A 22,479-nucleotide genomic window follows, 5' to 3' on the forward strand; every position below is an offset into this window, starting at 1 on the left:
ATCAGTGTGGGAGTGTCGGAGGGGGATGTTTGTAAGAATCTTCGGTGGGAACTGGAGCTAATCACTTAAGGAAAATAGAGATAACCGTAACATGCTGGACAAGAGATGTGACAGAGCCAGATTGGGAATCTTAAAGAGATTGTCCGTAGTAGTCGGCTATCTTCCCCTCACACCCCGCATCAGCTTGAGATCCTTCTCCTCACGGACATCATGATTTAAGACAAGTGTTATCAATGGTCATTAGATAGGGCGTGATATCTAGTTCGGATGTTTGATCACATTCAATTTCCGGACTAATCCCATTTTTCGATGCGCAAATTTCAGGACATCAAATATCACTCTATGGCCACAAAATCCAGCTTGCAACTCTGTCCCTTCGGCCTCGAAGAGATGATCTGATCATCCAGCCTCATCGAAGCTGTCATATCCGATGCCACCGTCGTCTGATAACGCGAATACACTTCCCGAAGCAGCATCTTCATCTCAACAAGCGCAAGACTGTACATTATCAGTCATCATCAACAACCCAAATAGCACAGAAAGCAACAACTTACTTTTTCCCAACACACCCCCTTCCACCTGTAGCAAAGGAAAAGAACAGCCGATTCCGCTCAGCAGCCCCGTCCTCAACGAGCCACCGATCAGGATTGAACCGATCAGGCTCAGGGAAGACACTCTCGTTAATCCGATGCACTGAATACGGCTGACAGCTAACAATAGTATGCCCCGGAATGATAAACCCATCGATCACCCTTCCCCCAGCAGGTACATACCGAGGCAGTGACATCGGAATAGGCGGCGCACACCGCAGTGCTTCTTTAATGACAGCGTCGAGATACACATAGCTGTCCAAAGGTGCATCGGCCGGCGCAGCGCTAAGCTCTTTGTAAAGTTTGTGCTGGAAACAGAGGTTCTGAGGCCGTGAGAGCTCCCACATCAAGAAACACAGACCATCGCCCGTTGTGTCGATGCCGGCTGCCATGTGGTCATTGCATTCTGCGGCGGCTTGCATTACTTCCAGGTTGGATTCTTGGCGTTTGAGTTTTTCCATTAGGGAGTGGCCATCGAGCCCGACTTGGCGGGCCATGTCTATCACGTATCGGTTTGCTTTTGGGGCGCTGCGTGCATGGAGGAATTTGGGGAAATAGGGTGCTAATTCCGGGAGATAGTACTCCAAGAGATTTTCTGCCTCTCTTTTAGTTTCTAGTGCGGTAGTAGAGAACAAGAAGTAGGGCATACTTTGGAGACTTTGATGATAGGTTAGTTCGTGCATGATGTCGAAGTCCTTAGCTACTTCGAGAGACCTGAGGCCGCCGGGGCTGAACATGAAATGAGTAACGCAGTCGAGAGCATAGCAGTGAAGCAAAGACTGAGATTATTAGCATTTGTCCTGGTTGAATGCTGTTCTGTCTTTCAACTCACGTAGACATCCACACTCTTTTGGCCAGCCTCAACGCACTTGGATACAAACGTCGTGGCCCGGTCGTGGATGACGGCCATTGGTTTTTCTTTCATAATATTGGTCATGGCATATCTGTCAGCAAAGATGCGTTTTCTTTTGCTATGCTGGTAGAGATTAGCAATCGAGCATTTTGTTTCCTGCCGGAGCAAGTACCTCGTCCTTCAACAAAATCGAAAACATTGTTCTACGTTCTGTATTAGTGGTTGCCAGCTGTATCCCTGGTACTCAAAGCTTACTTGAGCTTGAATTGCCTGAACAGATCATAGTATTCGGTCTTGTCATACCCGCTGCCACCCGAAGCATAGATCTCTTTAATCGCATTCGAACTGGTAAAAGATACTTCGTTTGGACCCAACCGGACAACGGGACCATAGATCTTGTGCAAGCGATGGATTGATTCTCGTCGATTTGCAGTAAATTCCTGATAGATAATCCACCAACTGGTAAATCGAGTATACCAGGGGCCTGGAATTGTAGATAATGGCGAGAGTAATCCGCGGATGACACTATACCCGCACAGGAAGAATGCTGCAATCCACAGAGACAGCATATTGATGTCGTCTCAGAGACCTTCTGAATGATGAACTGTTGCTTTTGAATGGCGAAAATCCACTTCGATGGTTATCGATACTATTAGATATGGTTGAACGATCGGCAATTCCTATTAGATAATGGAGTGATAGGCCATGCTCAACTGGTTAGGATTTGCCGATATCCTCGCTATCCAAGTGCGGGGAAAGGCGACCAGCGGGAACAAGCAATGTTGACAGAAGTGAAGGCAGCGCCGATCGTGGCGAAGTTCATGATCGCATCGGGACTCTTGGGACAGTTTCAGTCAGTGGACTCGGTCGCCATGGGTAAGGAGCAGGGGGAGGAGGATTCAAAACCGAAACCAACCCAAGACACTGCGAATGTTGGAGAAACAGGGAACACATCACAGTGGCCGGGCGCCAGGTCCGCCGAGGTCACCTCACACCAACGCACATGGAGAACAACGCACGCTGCCGATGAAGACGAAGAAGCATGGCGCCATGACCCGAACCTATTCGTGTTCGACCTGCCGGAGTGATGCAGCAAGTAGACCTGGCAGTCCTGGGGATACAGGGACTCGGTGACTCGGGGAGCTGGATGAAGAAGTGGAGGTAGAGAAGTGAAGAAGTGGAAGGTGCATTGCAGAGAAAGAAGGGGACACTCTGCGCCCGCGGGGACTACGGGAAACCATCTACACCGGGCAGATGGATTGACTTTCTTTACATTTCTTTTGTCTTGTTTGCATTACGCCGGCCGGTTTGTGGCCTTACTTTTCAGGTGGCAGGACCTCGAGAAATCGAGTCCTGCTCACAGGGTGGATCTGCATACTGGGAATGCACCACCATTTATCGTCGGGAGCGGGCTCTGGGACGCAACCCCCGCATAGCAGCATGTATGTAAAGCGAGCTAAATCGGGTCAATGAATTCATCATCATCATCATCATCAAGGCGACCAGCGGAGACTGACGTTGGTTTGCGATCGGATTTGCGACTTCCAACCAAAAAGGAAACTTCTGAGGCCCGGATGTCACTTTCAACGTAGAATCCATCTCAATTCATCCAAAGATGTGTCCACTGCACAGCTTGCCAAGGGACCCCCAAACAATCTCTCGGGCACAAAGTCTGTGGCCGCAGCCGAAGCCCAGATCAAAGTCACAAAGTAAGTCTGGAACTTTTTCGCATTTGACATTTAAAGCTGCATAGATAATGATAACATCAATCGACAACGCGTTACATTCCCATAATAGCTTCGCACGAAGACTAAGAGATAAGCTTGGGTGTGTAAGCTCGTCGTGAGCTGGCTTTTCTATAGTGGCTAGTTTCCGAAATGTAATCCTTCATTGATCCAGCTAGCGAGGATCTTGTCACTTCTTCCGAGGCATATTACACATGGGCGCGGCTCGTTGATTAGCCGCGCGAACCAGGTTTTAGCGCACCTCAGAAGTGAGAGTGGTGGCTCGGGGATCTCGTAGGAATTCGATGGGCTACGCGTATGCAGATCAAATAGTGGTGATGTAACTATCTTTCAGTACCGAGGTACCACTGTCGACACACTTGAATTCAGAATGACTCGGTCGGACGGGGCTATGGCTCAACCGTTCTCTGCCTCAGCCACTTCTGTTCCAGCCACATTAGTAAGATCGCTTTGCAGCTCCCCATATGGTATCACGGCCTGTTGGACAGCCTTACCTCCAAGTTACTACCTGGGGATCAGATTCAGGCTGGGACTGATTAACAGGCAAGTGTAATAAGTCAACTTGGTCTGGCAGGGTGCTGACACGATTAAGGAAGCTCACCTAGACCCTAGGCGACGCCCAGGCATTGACGGTCTACTTTGTAAGGCGTTGAACCAGTTCAAGAATCTCATGGTTCTCTCTTCATCAATCAGGACGAACCAGTCAAGGATAATCTATGCCAAACCATCCAGAATTAAACGAAGAGAACCCCCCAAAAAATATTAAAAAAAAAAAAAAAAAAAAAAGAGCCTGGACTCGACTAAGTTTAGTACCTGTCGCATGTTGATGGGTCTACTCCACTGGCTTCGAATCAGGAGAAACAGGCGATGGCAGAAATAGTGTGGCTTCGACTAGGTCACCGGAGAAACTACTTTTCAGGGACTCTACAAGGCATCTAGAATCTTGGTAGTAAGCAGGGCTCCCAGTTCGGATCTCCAATATTGGTACGGAGCATGTACTCCATACCAGGTGTACACAGTAGGAGCTTACATACTGCGCAATGTGTGTGACCCGCCCCATGGTATGTGGACAACTCTGGTTGAACCCCAGATGTGCCCCTTCCCTCCCGTCTCAAATCCTCCGGTCTTTTTAATTTTTCCTTTTTCAACTATTCTTGTCGCTCGTTCCTTATTCCCTCCCTTTTTTCTTTTCAAGGGTTGCATCAAGACAGGACTGAACGGTCGCTGCTATACCACCTTCCCTCTATCTCCCCCCCCCCCCCCCCCCCCCCTTTCCCCCGCCTGACAATTCGGAACACCGCGGGATTAACTAAAAGAACAAACTACCTGCAAACAGAAAGATAAATCATCATCTGTGAACTCGACTCAACAGGTTCGAGTAGTCTACTGGACGGTCGGATGCCCCTGTTGAGGACTGCTTCTAATCACGTCTCCTGACGAATCCGACTTGGGCCAACTAAATTGCCAAGCCACAGAAGCACACGAGCCTCCGGGTGTTTTGATCTGCCCTCCCCCCCCCCGTCTCGGCCTGTTTCCCACCGGTCCTATAAAGCGAAAGCCACCGTCAGGTGGTCGCACCGTCACCGTGTCTTTCCCTCATATTTCTGCCGACTTTAGCTCCACTTCGGAGCCTATCGGCAAGATTCTTTCACACGGGTCGCGCGCCTCTCTCTTGGGGGGATCTTTCGATCCCGCCTTTCGAAGAGGTCAAGGAGGGTTCCGCGCAAGAGAGGGATACACCAACGTCACTCCTACAAACCATAACGCCAGGAAGTGCTATCTCCCAAATTCACTTTGGACGTGGTCCTTTGCGATCGTCGCACTCGTCCAAACCATCGTAACACTCGCTCTGGAAAGGTATGGAACTCCGCCGCAGCGAACACTGGAGATCAACGTTAACGTCACCGTTTCTCTAGTTACATCTTCGCAAATTTTCAAATTCAAGAGGTTCCAAACAACAGTCCCGCGTCGAAAACTATCCCTACGTTCCTCGCCCTCTATGGCTTCGGTTTCCTCTACGAACTGGTGCTGGTATATGATGCTCTGCGCATGAAGAATACTATTCAGGTGATCGGACTGTGTCTCTGCAATGTTGGCCTCCTGATTTACGGCGCTGTTCAAGTGAAACAAATTCGAGAGGCGGTCTCCACCTTGTCCTTGATGGACATGATCAGTCCGATTGTCTGGGATGAGTCCGAGCCGTTCTTGATCATCATCCCATGCATTGTGGCATTGGGAACATTTTTGATTACTTTCCTCGCGTATAAGCTCTACGACGAGTTTGCATGGACAATCTACAAACACATTAGTGCTGATCTGCAAATGAAGCGTCGCTACCTCACCTACCAGGTTTGTGTTTCGTTCGATCGCCCCATCAGCAACACGGCTAACCGCTCGCATCCCAGATCTACATCGCTCTCTTGAAATTTGATTTTTTTTTCTTCTTGGGCTTTACTGTCCAGTTCCTCGTCTTTGTCTCCTCGGCCACCTTGGACGTTGAATTTGCACTTACCGTGGCTGCCATCCCCGTGACCATTCTCATTCTAGTCTGTGGCGCCTTGTTTGTGCGACGAGAATCCCTGGTGGGCATGGTCATCATCATTGTAAGTCTCCAACACCGGCAACGTCGTTTTGGCTTCTAACGACCTGGACAGCTCCTCTTATTCGCCGCGATGGCATATTTCTTCTTCAAGCTGTACCGAATGTGGTCTCCTCTGACCTACTTCAAATACCTACCGGCGCGACCATCAATGACCTTCTTTGCGGTCATCACCATCACCTTGATCATTGTCACTATCATTTACGCCTTCATGTGCGTCCATAACTTCAACCGCGGTTTGAAGCCCCACATCAACAAGAAGAAGAACAAGGAAGCGGAAAAGTTAACCGAGCTGTCTTCGAACCTCACCCAAATACCGTCACGGATGATGATCGATTGAACATCCGATACGAAAAGGGTAGTGTTTCTATAAGTTTATTTTTTTCCGGGGCGTTGAATTTTGGAGCGTCTGTCTTTCTCTAATCTGTGAACTTCGTGTCTGTGTGGACACCTTGATTTTTAGCCCCATTTCTTTGTGCATCTTGCTTTCTTGCTTCTGGGCTTCGGGCTCAGTATGATACCACATCTCCGTCGAATCTGCTCTGCCCACCCTCTCCCATTCTTCATGGCTCCGAGCTGTCAAAATTTCCTGTGATTTTACTTTCCTCGGCTTCCTTTGCATGTTCATATCCATACCCCATACCCCCCTACACGAACGCCCCGACGGCGTTATCTGGATGATTTGATTCCCGGAGGTGTTCTCCATGTCTTACGACAGCCATCAATGCTTTTTTTTTTCCGATTAATTTGAGCTAGTCTTTCTTTTTAATTCATGGGACTAGACAAGTGGATGGAATTTTAGTAGCTGTTAAAAATTAATCATTGATTTCTCACACTTATACAGGGACTCTAAATAGTGGTGGAATGGACATTGAGTTTTTGAAACTCAGTGACATGTCTACATACCAGTAATCTTCGTGCATTCGGACATTTACTTCTACTGAAGCCAGTTAATCACTCGCTAATGAAGGTCTTGCATGTTGTAGATGAGTTGTGCCATTACAGCAATGTGCGCCGAGTCAGTCTGATTGGTTGATCTAGGTGTACTGTAAATACTGGTAATTATCGCTCAATTCTCCACCAGCTGCCGGGATGACAGGTCAAATACGGTATTACCCAAGAAACCGCGATCGTGGCCTCAACTCCGCAAACCTCCTTTCATTTCTTCTTGAACTGCAATTCCATCTTTCTTTAAATAACTTTTTCCTTCTCCTTTTACACTCTTCCACACCAAATTAATCACAATGGTAAGTCCATCAACCCCAGACCCAAGCCCGATCAATCACCCATCCGACGATCAAGCCAGCTTGCCCCCATCCACCATCAACGCAATAACCCATTGCAAACAACCTAGCCAATCCCTCAATCCGTCAATCCCTTAATCCCTTAATCCCGAAACTGACGCAATGCACTACTAGGCTTCCCCCCGCCCAGCATCTCCCCTCACCTCAGGGGCCGAGTCCGGCCCTGACTCAAAGTCCGGTGCCGCCGCAGCCACCGGCAACTCCGTCGGCCGAACCTCTTCTCCGTCGACTCCCGGCGGTCCTCGTGCTGCTATGCGCCGCCGTGCCACTGCCGACCACAAGGAGACCCTCCGCAATGCCCGCCCCAGCTCCACCCGCTCTGCCGGCGCCGGTGGCTCGTCTGGCACCATGCTCAAGCTGTACACCGACGAGAGCCCCGGTCTGCGTGTTGACCCCGTGGTTGTCCTAGTCCTGAGTCTGGGATTCATTTTCTCGGTTGTTGGTCTGCACGGTAAGGACACTTTACTGAAGACGAGATGGATGTCATGAGTTCATTATTGGATTGGTTGCTAACTGTCTTTTTCTTTCTAGTCATCGCCAAGATCACCCGCAAGTTCTCTGCTTAAGCGCTTTATCAGCCTTAATTGCGCTATTGAAAGCCCGTTGGATTGTTGAGTACGATCAGTCTTTCCCGGGCTTTGACCATGTGCTCCCGACTTCAAATCATCCTCTCCTCACACCGTCCCACTTACCCACTCCTATACCCCGTGACCCTTGGGCCATTTCTCGTTGCTGGAACCAAATCAACCCTTCTGAAACAACTGGCGTGATTCCATTTCCGTTTCCGTTTCCGTTTTCATTTTGATGTGTGTGGTGTTTTTCATTTGCGTTGCAAAAGAGAGTTACTCATCGACCTATCTGCTGCATAGGTCATTCTCGATAGAACTAGCCTGTTGGTGTATCCGTCTTCGCCTGTCTGTTTTGTGTCTACCGGCTCATTTCCTGGCGATGTTACGCGCTGGAATGTGCTGTGCCTGTGATAGCTTGGACTGGAACATGGTGATATCTGTTCTATCCGGACGTTTGTCTGTACAATATAAAGATTTCATGTTTCTGGCGTTGAAGTTGCTCTTCTGGTAACTTTGTAGACTATCAAGGTTCTGGTCAGGTTGGCCGACTCTAGGCGCTTGAACTTTCGGTGTTTTAGAATACATGGAATGCCGAACAGGATTGTGGAGATCAGGGGAGAAACCGTGCGAGAGAGAAAAAGGACGAGAGCTATCTAGCTATCTGTGGAATACTATGTTACACAATGACACAGATCTGATCTGTGTTCTTTACGTCACTTCGCTCAGCAAATTAATTAAAGCTGAAAGGTATTCTATTAAAAATACTCTACTAGGCTTACTGGAATTAGATAGATCTACTGAGAGATCTACGGGGGTAGTTTTAAAAATAGTAAGAGCGTAGATTAACAATTAATATATCCCCTCCTTTACCTAAAGCGAAGTAGTTTAAACCGCGGTAGATATCTTGAACCGAGTGCCTGTAAGGGAAGTGACTAAAGATAGTTTCGCAGAAGAAAAACATCACGGTAAATCGTGTTAGATGCAGATTTAAATAGGCCCTTTATCAAGTACAAAGTTGTATAGCTGCTAAAAATCCCCAAGGTCTTGAAGCGAGAGGAGCCAAATTCGACACGTGCTGAGTTGCAGCTCACCTGCATCAAAGGAAATTTCCTCGCCCCAATCCGATTCATTTACAGAGGGGCAACTTCGTAAAACGGAATTGATTTCCACAAGGTGAAAGTGATTCGTTCCATCTCCGTTAAATGTCTGCTAGTATGACCATTCCGCTCGTTGGCCATTCGGATGGGTATTTTTGTGCGTAACATAGTGGGGCGTCCCAGAAATAAATCTCCTAGAATAACCGGATGATCATGAAAGGGTAGTGATGTAGATCGAGGTGAGAAAGTCATGATTCAAAAAGCTGGTGGATGGAGATACGGCCCTGTATCCCCCTCAAGTATCCATAAGGTCGAGGGAGAAGACAGGGATGAACTTTCACTCTCAGAAAGGTTGGTGCTTTGTAGGAAGAGCTAACAGAGGAATTCAAACATAGGTCGGAAAGACCAGACAACCTCAGCGCTTTCTATAGAGTCTAACGACCCGGGAAACTCTGGTCACTGTACAACTATCATCTACATTGCCCACCTCTGAGATGTCATACCCGCTTCTCTCATTTCTCGGGGATACAGTAGCCACTTGTAGACGCTAGTAGTAATAGGCTGCAAAAGTAGCTATTGAGAGGAAGGCCTGTTGGGGGAGACGTCTAGTTGCAAATTGACCATAGGAGTCGATGGACAAAGAATCCAGGAGCTCTGGACTACGACACAGCTCATGCACCAAAGCCAGACCCTAGTACCTGCTTCACAGACTATTTAACTATGTTTTGATACCCTTATGTCTGACGTGCTTTAGATCTCGAATTAAGCTACAACCTGTAGATGAAACATGTCCATCATTTTCTTCATGCAAAGTGGTTGTTCTTTCGATCGACATGGCTTACACTTTGAACAATTGAATAGATATGTCAGTATAGCTTTGTACTAGGTTTTGTCTCTCACCTTCAATCCATCGATTGTACATTGGATTTCCCACAGATAGCTTCACACACTACCTGTGTATGTGACTAGCTGGCGTCCAAGGGAGTGTGGAACAAAAATCAAATGCACCAAAGGAGATGACATGTGTCTGTTTCTCAGTTATCAAAGTTCAACAACTCTATCAAGGATGCAATTCACAAGTTTAAGGCTTCAATATTGGTGACATAGGGTGAGAGTAGATACCTTGAAGATCTCCTGGGATTGGGAGGATTACGAGAACAAATATTAATCGCCCTTTGGTCAAGCCGATGCTTTATTGAGACTGTTTAATTAACCTAGGCTATCTTATGCTTAACTGAATTTAAAGGTGGGGAGATAGTGGATCTCAAAGCCTTATAACAAGAATGAGTAACCTTCTGTGCCAAGGATATCTTGATGCCCCCAGAGCTTCGTGACAGCCGGGACCCTCCGATGTTCCCACCTACATCGGCCGTCTCAAGTGAAATCCAAATGTTCATGGAGTACTCCGTAGTTAGCCTGGTAGTATCTTATCTCGCATCTGTTCTGGCCAATCACAGCCCCATTACCCGAAAAGGTCACTGATAACAGCCAGCACTAACCAATGACCGACAACGCGTATCCCTTCGGTGGAAACCTTTCGTCTTACTCTCCCCGTGGATATCAGTCTCGAAATCTCCGCACAGTTCTCCATTGGGATGTTGGTTCTCTAGTTTTAGTGGCGTACCTAGGCGGTTTACATCCCTGCCATGTGCGCCATGGCATTACGAGAGCATGCTGCTCTTATCTTGCAATCAAAATCCAGCATCCCTATCTAAGCTCAAATCAGAGATCGTCATGCTGCTCCCTACCTAGTTGGTGCGAATTCGGAGCTGGGGTCCGTACTATGTGTCTGATGCTGTGCGTCCGAGCCCTATATGAGGGTACCATCTTCCACGTCTGGGGAGTTTGATATCTCCACATGTCAAGTCAATATTGGAAAGCTGAATAAGGCGTTATTTTCATATCAATTGGAGCATTGATCGCCGGTTCCAAATCTGTGGCACATTGCCAACATTCTTTCCCATCTATCCCTCTGTTGCTGGACACAAGCCCTTGCGAGTCCCTAGTTATCCACGTCCACGGTATGTCGTCCGACGGGGTTATTTTCACGGCACCTTTGTCCCAGAGCTTTGGATATGGGATTATCCTGGGACTTGGCTTTGCCTTTGCTCTGCTCATGATCTTTATTACTTGGGCTTTGAAACGGTGTGTCTCTATGCTTCACTCAACACAGTTGCACAGGCTGACAACACATACCCTTACAGCTATCAGAATGAAGTCCAGACGTCCGAGATGTTCTCAACTGCAGGGCGGTCCGTCAAATCAGGACTGGTTGCCGCCGCCGTTGTTAGTAGTTGGACATGGGCTGCAACTCTTCTCCAGTCATCTGCAGTCGCATATAAATACGGTGTCTCTGGTCCATTTTTTTATGCATCAGGTTAGCTCCCACTGGATGACTATGACCTGAAATGCTATAACGTCTGACGTGTTGTGAATCAATAGGCGCCACTGTCCAGATTCTCCTGTTCGCAACTCTGGCCATCGAGCTGAAACGCCGTGCGCCAAACGCTCACACTTTCTTGGAAGTCATCCGCGCTCGCTATGGAACCATTGTGCACATTGTGTTCATAGTATTCTGCTTGATGACCAACATCCTGGTTACTGCGATGCTGCTCACAGGTGGATCGGCCGTGATGACCTCCTTGACTGGAGTGCCCACTGCGGCAGCCTGCTTCCTGCTCCCGATTGGTGTAGTACTATACACTCTCTTCGGTGGTATTAAGGCTACTTTTATCACAGATTACCTACACACCGTGGTAATTCTGGTCGTCATCTTCCTCTTCGCCTTCTCCGCGTATGCTACAAACGCCGAGCTAGGATCTCCATCAAAGGTGTATGACGCGCTGGTTGCAGCCTCCCAGCGTCACCCTATTGAGGGCAACGCAGAAGGCAGCTATCTAACTATGCGCTCGAAGGAGGGTGGCATCTTCTGGGTCATCAACCTAGTTGGAAACTTCGGCACAGTCTTCTTGGACAACGGCTATTACAACAAGGCCATCGCTGCTAGCCCCGTCCATGCATTCCCAGGATACGTGATTGGCGGCATCTGCTGGTTCGCAATCCCCTGGCTATGCGCAAGCACAATGGGCCTTTCCGCGCTGGCGCTAGAGGGCACAAATCGCATGAACTCCGACGACGTCACCGCCGGACTAGTGCTCCCCTTCGCAGCTGTCAAGCTACTCGGCTATAGTGGTGCCGTCGCGACAACCCTCATGATCTTCATGGCGGTGACGTCAGCATTCTCGGCCCAGCTGATCGCCGTCTCTTCTATCTTTACTTACGACATCTACGCGGCTTATATCAACCCAAGCGCCAAGGGCAAGAGACTTGTCTGGATTTCGCACATGTCCTGCATCGTCTACTCGATCATCATGGCGGGCTTTGCGACCGGTCTCCACTATGCCGGCATCGGCATGGGGTACCTTTACTTGCTGATGGGCGTGATCATCTCTTCTGCCGTCTTCCCTGGTGCCATGACCCTCCTCTGGAAGGGCCAGAACCGCATCGCAGCAGCTTTGTCACCACCCCTTGGTCTGGCAGTCTCCCTCATTGCCTGGCTAGTGACCGCAAAGAAGCAATACGGAACCCTAACTGTCGACACTACCGGTTCCAAGTAAGCACTTCCCCCACCCCACATCCATGCTGCAAACACACACATCCTGACAAACCTCTCCAGTTACCCCATGCTAGCTGGCAACGTCGCCGCCCTTCTCAGCCCGGTGGTGTTTGTCCCACTCTTTACCTACATCTTCGGCCCACAAAACTATGACTACGAATCCATGCGGGTAATCCGCAAAGTCGACGACACGGAAGTTGTCGCAGCCGCCCACGTTGATCTCGAATTAGTTCCCGGCGAGACGGGTCCCACGCAGGATGAGAGCGAAGAAGAAGAACGCCTGCTAAACCGCTCGGCCCTCTATGCGCGCACCCTGACAGTCTTCATGGCATTTGCCTTCCTGATCCTCTGGCCGATACCTATGTACGTATCATCGTATGTGTTTAGTAAGAAATTCTTCACTGGGTGGGTGGTTGTTGGAATTATATGGTTGTTCGTCACCCTGTTTGGTGTGGTGGTGTTCCCATTGTATGAGGGACGGGCAAGTATTGTCCGTGTTGTGCGGATGATGTCGCTTGATCTTGTGGGGAAGAAGCCCAAGGTTTATCGGGGCACGAAGGCTGGGGCTGATGACGTGGCTACGCCTGCTGGGGTTGCGACACCAACGGATGTGCTTGGGGAAAAGGATAAGAAGGGCTCGGAGAGGGAGGTTTGAGGTTCTTGTTGGTGCTTATCGTTGAGCCTTGGTGTTGGTTTCATATCTTGTTTACGGCTATTTATACCCCTACTGCTACTTTATCTGAATTTGAAATTCACTCTCTTCATTATTATGTGTTCCGAATTATGTTTTCCGATCATAGCAAGCCGATATTCTACAAGAACCATGTTAATTCATTGCGAGGATCAAAAACGAAAATTCAAAAAATGTGCTAAACTTGACAGATTAAAACCAAAAGAAACCCCCAAAAATTGCCCAACGCCAGAGGGCAAGTCCGCGATACTAAGCTGGAATACACGTCTCCTGCTAAACCCTCTTTCTGCCTCACATCCCCGTAACAACTGCTCCGTCTTCATGCTAGTGGAATTCGAACGTCTTTGGAAACTCATTTGTATGCAAGCCCGCCCTGTGCTTGAGGGGGGGGTTGCAGAGGAGGCTGTTGCTGCCATCCTCCTTGGGCCTGGGGGGGCGGCTGGATGCCATATTGCATACCCGCCGGAGGCCTTGTGTCAGGCGTGATGTCAGGCCGGTCACTGATGTAGCCATTGTTAGTATGCCCTAGCAACCCAATAAGATTTGATGATTTCCGGGGTAGAGCATACCGTAGGTCTTGAGTGTAACGGCATGTGTAGCATTGGACCTCCTACAAAGTACGTTAACAATAGAGTCAAGACATGATCGATAGACGCGAATGTACCTTGTATTTGTGCACAGCAAGGGGAATCAATGGCTGAGGTGAGGTAAAAAGTTAGATATCTTGAGTCGTTTCTCAAATGAGGTTCAAGTGGGCATCATCTTACAATGAAGCAGACAGTGAAAAACGGCCTAGGAGGAAAATCAGTCAAATTGCTCTGGTCGGGGATTCCAAGATAGAAACTCACCATCGGGTGATGCAGTGACCATTCCAATGTTGGCCTGAAAGCGGAGAATCAATAAACCACCCGTCAACAGACCACTGACGTCAGAACTTACAGTTGTAGCAGTATGCGCGAACATTCTCATAACCCTCGAGTTGAGAGGAGAACTCTGTATTTATGGTCAGTATCTTGTTCGAGGTGTACGACTGGGTAAATTCGCAGCGTTGATAGCACGATACCCGTCACTTAATACAACTCCAGGAACAGGGTCCACACTGGTTTCTGGATCGTGGGTCGAAACAAGACTTACCATGCATTCCGAACGTGATACAGAAGGCCATGATGATTGCGAGATTTGAAAAAGGTCAGAGAGAACTACCAAAGAGAATCAACAGAGAACTGAAAGCTATTTGAGGAATTGAAGGTCGATTTAAGACGAAAGGCAGCGGAATTGGAGTGTGGCGCTGTGGCTTGGCTGGTCTTGGCAAGAAACACGTGATGCTGGACAAAGTGGCGCCTGATTGGCCAAGCGCCCCCTGTATAAAAAGCACATGTGATGATCGATTCCAGCAGGGGCCCGTACATTATCGGCGAATAAGCATGTATGTACCTTTGCTGTAGTGTATGAATATCTAACCGAGGGTCTAAACTCAGCATAGCATTTTTATGGTTGTTCTACGTCTATTGGGCAGATAGGCTTAATTCACTAATGGCTGCTCACCATAAGATGACAGCCCCATAGATCAAATATTAGAAGACAAAAGAGTCGCTTGAAAAACGCATTTTTCCGGATATAACCTCCCCGTCAGTGTAGCACATCGAGCCTCAAAATATCAATCGCATTTACTGGGTCTTGAATAGCAGAATTGCGCAGTGTCCGAGGTAGAAGTAGATAAAGTGCTTGGTCTCTGTTGAACACGAGATTAGTATTTGGCTATTGACGTGAGGGTTCCAATATCCACATACCATGGGTAACAAAGCTTCCAAAGTTACGACCAACTACGCAGTGCCAGGTAGCGCCCTTGCGGGAATCAAACTGATGTATGGGGTTAGAGATGGCTTCGGGGGCGGGGTAGAATTAGCGAACTTCTTTCTTGATGTACTGCGCAATATCCTATAATTTGTCATTATAACATCCTTGTGTATTAGTTGAAGAATACGCATACCTTTTCAACTCTGAACTTCTCGGTGGCCTCAATGGCTGAGGGGTAGGTTAGCCTTGTTTATCCAGGGCGCTCTCGATATTTCATACCAAGGGCAATCGCCTCCTGCTGCATATCCTCCGTCTAAAAAGCACATCAGAATCAATTGACAATTGCTTTTCTCATAGGGGTCCTTACCATGTCTACAGACTTGATCTGCGCTGCACGGAGCATTTAGCACTTGGTCACTGGACTCAGGAAGGACAAACTTACCCTCCATAGGCTCCTTCTTCTCGGTTGGGGGAAGTGCCATTGTTAGTAATTGCTGTATCAAGAAAACTTCGAAGGGGGGTTTCGGTGATGCGATAGAAAAGAGACTTGGTTGTGCCACTTGCGATAACGTGGAGTAGTTGGAGTAACTTTATTGCCGGTGGACAAGCTACACCGCCCGCCCGCCAGACCGCCTGCGGCACTATGAAAGAAGAAAAAAAAGTTTTTCTGGTGGAAACTTCGAGTCTTTACACTCATCACAAAATTCCAAAATGGAGAGCACAAGAGTGTTCGTGGGTGGTCTCCCACCAACATGCTCCAATGATCAGCTTAAGAAACATTTCGAAACTCGCTTCCAAGTCACCGATGCTCATGTTCTACCTAAACGTAGGATGGGGTTCGTCGGCTTCAAGAGCCATGACGCAGCTCAGCAAGCTGTGAAGCACTTCAACAAGACGTACATGAAGATGTCGAAGATCGCTGTAGACATCGCTCGTCCGGTATGTGAATTCTCAGCTCTTCTGCTTCAGCCACTCTCCTTTCGCCTGTGCACGCTGACCAATTAAGGTGGTCTTGAGACTGACCCTTATTATTACAGGTTGATTCAAATGACGCTAAGGATGCTCACCCCACAAGAAGATGTGATACCACGAATGATAATGATGCATCATTGGATAACAACCTCAAGCGCAAGAGGGACGGCGAGAACAAATCAGAGGACCCTAAGCTACAAGAGTACCTTTCCTTAATGGGAGCGTCATCAAAAACTCGGACATGGGCCAATGATGATGAAATGATCAAGCCGTCTGTGGACACTGTTCCTGTCATTAACCCAACCGCGCAGAAAGAAGAAATACAGGAGTTGCCTTCACATTGGAAAAAGGCGAAGACAGAAAAGCCACTCTCGGTTGTAGACACCGAGCAGCCTGAGCCTATGGTCATTGACAAGCATGAGGGAGAGGAAGCTCTGGAAGCACCTGAACATGATAACTCCGCGGAGCGTGAAGTTGAAGAGACTGCGCGGGTTTCCGATGCAGATTGGCTACGGTCAAAGACGAGTCGTCTGTTGGGCCTTCTCGACGAGGAAGAGCAAGATGAGTTTGATCAACACAAAGCCGCCGCATCGACTACTTTGCCGACCAAAACTGCCTCACCACCTGTCTCGTCTCGCGCTGAGTCGCCGCAGCGCGACGAGGAATCGCGCACTGCGGCCATTGACAAAATTGTGCCCAACACGACTGACGTTGACAGCGTTACCGAGGCAATGCCGGAAGATCCGAATGTCGATCTTATTCGGAACTCTGCCCGTTTGTTCCTAAGAAATCTTGCATACGACACAACAGAATCAGATCTCCAACCAATTTTCGAACGGTTCGGAAATATTGAAGAGGTTAGTTTTTTTTTATTTTGCTTTTTCAACATTGCCCCCGCCTTTTCCCACCCGCGGCTAGCTGGCTTTCAGCCTGCTTGCCACAAGTGCTCGTATGATGACTTTCCCGATAGGGACATCCGATGCAAATTGCAAATGATGTTACCAGGACAAGAGATTTTAGTAGATGCTTCTTGACGATCTGAAAGAGCCAACTCAACCCAATTTTGCACATTTTAACATCACACTCAATGGCTAGAGTGCTAATTGGATATAGATTCATATCGCTTTTGACACCCGCTCCACAACAAGCAAAGGCTTTGCTTATGTGCAATACTCCCTTGCTGATGCAGCCATCGATGCTTACCGGAATCTTGATGGAAAGCATTTCCAAGGTCGTCTACTCCACATCTTGCCTGCTTCTGCGAAGAAGACATACAAGATTGACGAGTACGAACTGTCAAAGCTTCCTCTCAAAAAGCAAAGAGAGATCAAGCGGAAACAAAATGCCTCTGGGTCCTCATTCAGCTGGAACTCCCTGTACATGAACGTGAGTTTTCAACTTTTTCATTAAGAGTCAAAACGTTCAAACTAATGTTCACACAGGCCGATGCTGTGATGTCATCAGTGGCTGGAAGGCTTGGAGTCTCCAAATCTGAATTACTTGATCCTACCTCTTCTGATGCCGCTGTCAAGCAAGCACATGCTGAAACGCACGTGATTCAAGAGACGAAAGCTTACTTTGCCTCAAATGGGGTAAATATTGATGCTTTCAAGGAGCGAGAACGTGGGAATACGGCTATATTGGTCAAGAACTTCTCATACGGTGTCACATCGGCGGAGCTCAGGGGTCTGTTCGACCCGTATGGCAAGATCATCCGCCTCCTGATGCCACCAAGTGGCACCATTGCTATCGTGGAGTTTGCGCAACCTGACGAGGCCCAAAAGGCTTTCAAGGGCTTGGCGTACCGCAAGATGGGTGATTCCATCTTGTTCCTGGAGAAGGCGCCGAAGAATCTGTTTGATGGATCTGCAGTCCCACGAGCACTTGCTCCAGAGACTAGGGGCAAGGATCAAGGATTCTCGACTGCAGACACATTTGCCGCAGATGAGCCTGATGACAGTGTAGCGACAACTACACTCTTCGTGAAAAATCTCAACTTCTCAACTACCAACGAGAAGTTCTTGGAAGTCTTCCGATCTCTAGATGGCTTTATTACCGGTCGCATCAAGACCAAACCCGATCCCAAGCGACCAGGGCAGACCCTCAGCATGGGATTCGCCTTTGCAGATTTCAAAACCAAGGCTCAAGCCCAGGCTGCTCTTTCTGCTATGAACGGCTATAAGTTGGATCAGCACGAACTTCTCATCCGCGCATCCCATAAAGGCAAGGACGCCGCCGAGGAGCGGAGACGTGAAGATACTGCGAAGAAGGTTGCGGCACGCAGAACCAAAATTATTATTAAGAACTTGCCGTTCCAGGCCACCAAGAAGGACATCAGATCTCTATTTGGGGCTTACGGACAACTTCGGTCTGTGCGTGTTCCTCAGAAGTTCGATCACACTGCTCGTGGCTTCGGTTTTGCAGACTTTGTAAGCGCTCGCGAAGCGGAAAATGCCATGGACGCGTTGAAAAACACGCATCTCCTGGGGAGACGATTGGTTTTGGAGTTCGTGAACGAGGAGGCCGTCGATCCTGAGGAGGAACTCGCGCGCCTAGAGAAGAAGGTAGGAGAGCAGATGGACAGGGTCAAACTTCAACAGCTCACTTCTGGCGCCGGGCGCAAGAAATTCACTGTAGGAGGGCAGGAGGAAGAGTGAAGCCCTCGTCCCTTCTCCCTGTGACAAGGACACGGCCATGGATTGGTTTGTTGACACCCCTTGCAGGGAAAAGTTGGAATAATGTACCATGTACGATTACTTGCATACTACCATAGATACAACATGGCAATCAAAAGATACCCCGAATACACTTGAACACGTTCTTCGCAGCTGTCAATTACCCTGCAGTAGCTCCGTCCCTCGTGCGTCTCGTGCCCTCTTGATCCAGGCGCAACTGTAACCCTACTTTACCTTGCAGTGCATGCTACACTCTTTTTCCTTCCCCACAACTTCAATTCAACTGCCTTAGATTGCAGGGTCATTTTATCTAATGTAGCTGGGTCTTTTGATGGTACGCAGGACTATCATCAACAAAGATCAGCCCAGCCTGCATTCCGGCGGTGTCTGTTGGTGGTTGAGCATTCCACGTCCTGTGCGAGAACTCGATGCCGTTGGACCACCAACATTCCTACGACGCCATGATTGCCACTGGTTATTGTGGGTTTTTGTTGTTGCTGGTCTGATTGATAGATTTTGAAGGTCAATTCGTACGATACAAAATCTCCGACCCACTCACCACTGGTTCGTGCTGCTGAGCATCCCTTGCTTCTTGGACAACTTCCTTCATATCGAGCCCTGTCTTGACTCCTGATTTGCTGCGGCAAGGTCGGCTTACCGCCGTCCTTTGGTGCTCTGCTCCCCACACAGCCTAGATGTGCGCAGGCCAGGAACGGGACCTGCCCAGGAGTATGGACAAGGCGTTCGAGGGACGTAGGTCAGGCAAAGCAGACCTGGCGGAACAATGTTGCTACTGGGGCTACAGGACCCCTCTCCAAAGGGGAGTTATGGTTCCCTATAAACTCCATCTTGCTCGCTCTCACATTCTCTTTCCCAGGTTCTTACATTCTCTTGACATCTTGCGTTCTTTGGGTCGTAGTTTGTGACTGAGCTGCGTTCTTTGCCAGGCAGTAAGCATTTGACGGTGCCTCTCAGTCCCCCTCCTTATCGGAATCTGTCATTCTTTTCGAGAAGCCCGTCCTTGGTTCCCTCCCCATGGCTACTGGCTGGCAACCCGAGTGCCTTGTCACTCAGAACCAGTCATCACTGGGTCCTGTCGAAGCTCATTCTGATCGAGCTTTGCAGAATACTACTGGAAATGTCCAGTCATATTCAGATCATTTGACTCATGCTGATATCGCTGCTCGTGAGGACCAGCTCCATCAACTTGGCTTCAAGTATCCTCATGCCCCTCATCATCCTCAACCATTGTCGGCGTCCGGCTTGGATCAACAGCATGTAGCGGCTCGGCTCCACCAACGGAAGCTTCGCAGGCTTCACTCCGTTGGGCCCAACTCTCAATCTCGCCGGGCGCGAAGCAGCTACCTCAAGTCCCAGAAGTACTTGGAGTACCGACGTCGTCCTCGCCGTGATACTGGCAAGGATGGAGAGCCTGTGTGGTCTGATGAGTTGGAGGACGCTTTCCAGCAAGGTGGGTTTATATTAACGTAATGATCCATTGAAAATAGGCTAACAACCGACTCCAGCCCTCGAAGCAAACCCTCCTATGGGTCGGAGAAAGTGGTCCGAACGGGGCAAGTCGTATGGCCGCAACGAGTTGATTGCTGAGTACATCTTCAAATTGACGGGCAAGCGGAGGACTCGCAAGCAGGTCTCGAGCCATCTGCAGGTCCTGGACTCTTTCCTGAAGGGTGATCCCGATTGTGAGTTGCCAAATGTCAAAGGTTCTTCACATTGTCTATTTACTGATACAGCCTGCCAGGGGAGCGACTTGTTCGTGAGGCATCACCAGAACGATCATCTAGTGTTCATGGCTCAGCACCGGCTCCTAAATGGAGAACGGCAGTAGAGCACACTTCGGCGTCCAGTCACTACGGTAGCCACACACATGGCTCCTACCATGACCACATGAGATCCATGCAACCGTACGCTGGAGATCTCCCGCCACCGCACTATACCCTTGGCTCTAACATGCAGGAGGCTGCTGCTAGCACCATTCATGGCTTCAACTTCGACATGTGGGTCACCGCTCCTCAACAGGCCAATCGTATCGGCAAAGCATTGCATACATACACTCGTCTACAGGGTGACCTGCACCACTCCGCTGCATCCTCCATGCCCCTTGAGCATGTGAATGGGTGGCGGTCTTCTTTTCCTCAACTCGCCTCCATGGTGGATGACATCAACAATCCCATGGACTGCGATATAATCTTGTTAGAAGTGAACCTTGAGTTAATGACCGACTTCCCTCCTGCTAGATCACAGCTGGGGATTCAGCTCGACCTTGATTTCGGTCACCCTAGTGCTGGCGATGTGTTCGGAGTCAGTCAGATGGACAACTGGACTTGCAGCACCCACATCTATGAAGATGGCCAGAAACTCATAGAGAGTCACGACGACCTACCTAAAACCCAGTCGACCAAGGTCAAGCCTCTGTTCGAATCATCTTGGTGGGCCAAGATGTTCACCAAGGTGACTCAAGACAAGCGCATGGCTGAGGACTCGGGAAACCCCCAAGTTGCTCGCGAGGCTGATGACAACACCCGTAACTTCTTCCGCTCCTTGTCTGCAGTACAAGAGCTCCGTGCCACCTCACCTAGCTCTCACCGACTGTCAAACCAATACCAAGGCCACCATGGTGATGAGAGCAAGCGTATGGCCGTTCTGGTCTGGAAGTTCCGACAAACCCGGCCCGGCCAAGTTGGCACCACTACCTGGAGACGATTAATTCCGGCACCGGACCGGACTTCAAACAATAGCCCGCTTGCAGTCTCCGGGATTGATCTTCCTCCCCTTTCCCTGGATTCTATCCTTCTCAACAAAGCTTCCCACCAGGGCATGTACCAGACCCCTCAGCCCCATGACTTAATCCCCCACCCAAGCCAATCACACTCACAATGGTCCCTATACCACCCGCCCCACGATAATGTGGCTAATCTATTCAATCCCTCCGGCCACCTCGATTTCTTGGCGTCCATCAGCAAAGCTGAAGACACCATCAATGACAAAATCGCCGTTACCTCAGTGCTGGACTCCTTCTCTACCAGCCTCGCACCCGAGAGCATTCCATCCACGAGCCTGCACGGCCCCAGCGGTGCACCAGTTATGCTCAACGTGCACGACCTACCGCTCTCCCATCCAGGGATTGGCTACGCAATGGGCCACGAAGCATCCCATTACGTGCCATCTCACCAGCACAGCGTGAACATGCACGATAGCAACGGTGTGCTACATAGCTTCTTTGGTTCTAACATGCAGCCGCTCGATGATCTCAGCCACAGCCATGCTTCATGGGGTGCGCATTCCACATCCATTCCAGGAGACGTCGGCGCGGGTAGCTACCACCTCTCTTACCATCCGGAGCACCATGGACACGGACCTGTATCGCGCGAGTCGCAGCAACCGCACCATTTCGACAGCCTCTTGCCGTCTGAGGACCTTATGGACAAGATCGTTGGGCGCATGTCCAATGGTGCTAGCATGCATGGGGCGGGCCCCGATGCGGCGGGCTACGATAATTCCACGGTGGATTCGGTTTAACGACATATTTTACACAAACTAAAGTAATTATAATCATTCTGGGAGCGGTCTTTTGTAATTTTTCTGTGATTTTCTCGTTTACCTTATTTTATATCCATTCCATGTCCGTTCTTTTTGGGGATACAATTGGGATGTCGGGGAATGTCTTGGCGGTTTGGAGAAGAAAACTTGGAATCATCTTAAATGCTCTAGATGTCTTTAAAATAATCTTTGAACACACTTCAATCTCGAACATTGGGGAAAAGGTATCACTAATCAATTTTTTTACTTGGCTATTATAATCTTCGAATGTAAACGATATTCCCCTCTGTCGGCTAAACTGTCCCAATCAGCCATTTTAGCCGCAAAACAGTGGGGCAATTCTGGGGATTCATTAACGAAGGAGGCCAAAGAGAGACCAATTGAGGTAAATTCGGTTAATATGGCCTGGA

At 49.0% G+C, this 22,479-nt stretch overlaps 9 protein-coding genes across 9 annotated transcripts; 6 read left to right on the plus strand and 3 right to left on the minus strand.

Moving 5' to 3' along the window:
- Positions 1-335: 335 nt before the first annotated feature.
- Positions 336-2,012, minus strand: Pdw03_2456 (Cytochrome P450; the record flags this gene model as incomplete). The annotated part of the gene is made up of 7 exons (XM_066100193.1): positions 336-498; positions 555-710; positions 774-1,185; positions 1,240-1,369; positions 1,423-1,566; positions 1,616-1,646; positions 1,699-2,012. The coding sequence occupies 7 exons, from the start codon at positions 2,010-2,012 to the stop codon at positions 336-338; spliced, it is 1,350 nt and encodes a 449-aa protein (XP_065955593.1).
- Positions 2,013-2,222: 210 nt separating this feature from the next.
- Positions 2,223-2,531, plus strand: Pdw03_2457 (Aldehyde dehydrogenase (AldH12), putative; the record flags this gene model as incomplete). The annotated part of the gene is made up of 1 exon (XM_066100194.1): positions 2,223-2,531. The coding sequence occupies one exon, from the start codon at positions 2,223-2,225 to the stop codon at positions 2,529-2,531; it is 309 nt and encodes a 102-aa protein (XP_065955594.1).
- Positions 2,532-4,228: 1,697 nt separating this feature from the next.
- Pdw03_2458 (UPF0658 Golgi apparatus membrane protein C23H3.04) lies at positions 4,229-6,127 on the plus strand (the record flags this gene model as incomplete). Its single annotated transcript, XM_014681718.1, has 5 exons — positions 4,229-4,249; positions 4,741-5,045; positions 5,105-5,537; positions 5,594-5,791; positions 5,843-6,127. 5 exons carry the CDS (start codon positions 4,229-4,231, stop codon positions 6,125-6,127), a joined length of 1,242 nt encoding a protein of 413 aa, XP_014537204.1.
- Positions 6,128-7,031: 904 nt separating this feature from the next.
- On the plus strand, positions 7,032-7,657 carry Pdw03_2459 (Translocon protein Sec61beta, putative; the record flags this gene model as incomplete). Its single annotated transcript, XM_014681719.1, has 3 exons — positions 7,032-7,034; positions 7,206-7,542; positions 7,623-7,657. The coding sequence occupies 3 exons, from the start codon at positions 7,032-7,034 to the stop codon at positions 7,655-7,657; spliced, it is 375 nt and encodes a 124-aa protein (XP_014537205.1).
- Positions 7,658-10,780: 3,123 nt separating this feature from the next.
- Positions 10,781-13,028, plus strand: Pdw03_2460 (Urea transporter (Dur3), putative; the record flags this gene model as incomplete). The annotated part of the gene is made up of 4 exons (XM_014681720.1): positions 10,781-10,902; positions 10,962-11,134; positions 11,200-12,370; positions 12,434-13,028. The coding sequence occupies 4 exons, from the start codon at positions 10,781-10,783 to the stop codon at positions 13,026-13,028; spliced, it is 2,061 nt and encodes a 686-aa protein (XP_014537206.1).
- A 388-nt stretch (positions 13,029-13,416) lies between these two features.
- On the minus strand, positions 13,417-14,229 carry Pdw03_2461 (Dynein light chain, type 1/2; the record flags this gene model as incomplete). Its single annotated transcript, XM_014681721.2, has 7 exons — positions 13,417-13,564; positions 13,634-13,674; positions 13,729-13,761; positions 13,832-13,856; positions 13,913-13,946; positions 14,004-14,057; positions 14,199-14,229. 7 exons carry the CDS (start codon positions 14,227-14,229, stop codon positions 13,417-13,419), a joined length of 366 nt encoding a protein of 121 aa, XP_014537207.2.
- A 502-nt stretch (positions 14,230-14,731) lies between these two features.
- Positions 14,732-15,343, minus strand: Pdw03_2462 (Dynein light chain, type 1/2; the record flags this gene model as incomplete). Its single annotated transcript, XM_066100195.1, has 7 exons — positions 14,732-14,796; positions 14,855-14,924; positions 14,976-15,002; positions 15,055-15,089; positions 15,141-15,174; positions 15,229-15,251; positions 15,304-15,343. 7 exons carry the CDS (start codon positions 15,341-15,343, stop codon positions 14,732-14,734), a joined length of 294 nt encoding a protein of 97 aa, XP_065955595.1.
- A 229-nt stretch (positions 15,344-15,572) lies between these two features.
- Positions 15,573-18,490, plus strand: Pdw03_2463 (Nucleotide-binding, alpha-beta plait; the record flags this gene model as incomplete). Its single annotated transcript, XM_014681723.1, has 4 exons — positions 15,573-15,800; positions 15,899-16,690; positions 16,947-17,219; positions 17,276-18,490. 4 exons carry the CDS (start codon positions 15,573-15,575, stop codon positions 18,488-18,490), a joined length of 2,508 nt encoding a protein of 835 aa, XP_014537209.1.
- A 713-nt stretch (positions 18,491-19,203) lies between these two features.
- Positions 19,204-22,048, plus strand: Pdw03_2464 (TEA/ATTS; the record flags this gene model as incomplete). Its single annotated transcript, XM_014681724.2, has 5 exons — positions 19,204-19,261; positions 19,314-19,426; positions 19,484-19,979; positions 20,035-20,211; positions 20,271-22,048. The coding sequence occupies 5 exons, from the start codon at positions 19,204-19,206 to the stop codon at positions 22,046-22,048; spliced, it is 2,622 nt and encodes an 873-aa protein (XP_014537210.2).
- Between the last annotated feature and the right edge of the window lie 431 nt (positions 22,049-22,479).

The sequence above is a fragment of the Penicillium digitatum genome, chromosome 1, assembly GCF_016767815.1.
Source record: "Penicillium digitatum chromosome 1, complete sequence".
NCBI lineage: Eukaryota > Fungi > Ascomycota > Eurotiomycetes > Eurotiales > Aspergillaceae > Penicillium > Penicillium digitatum.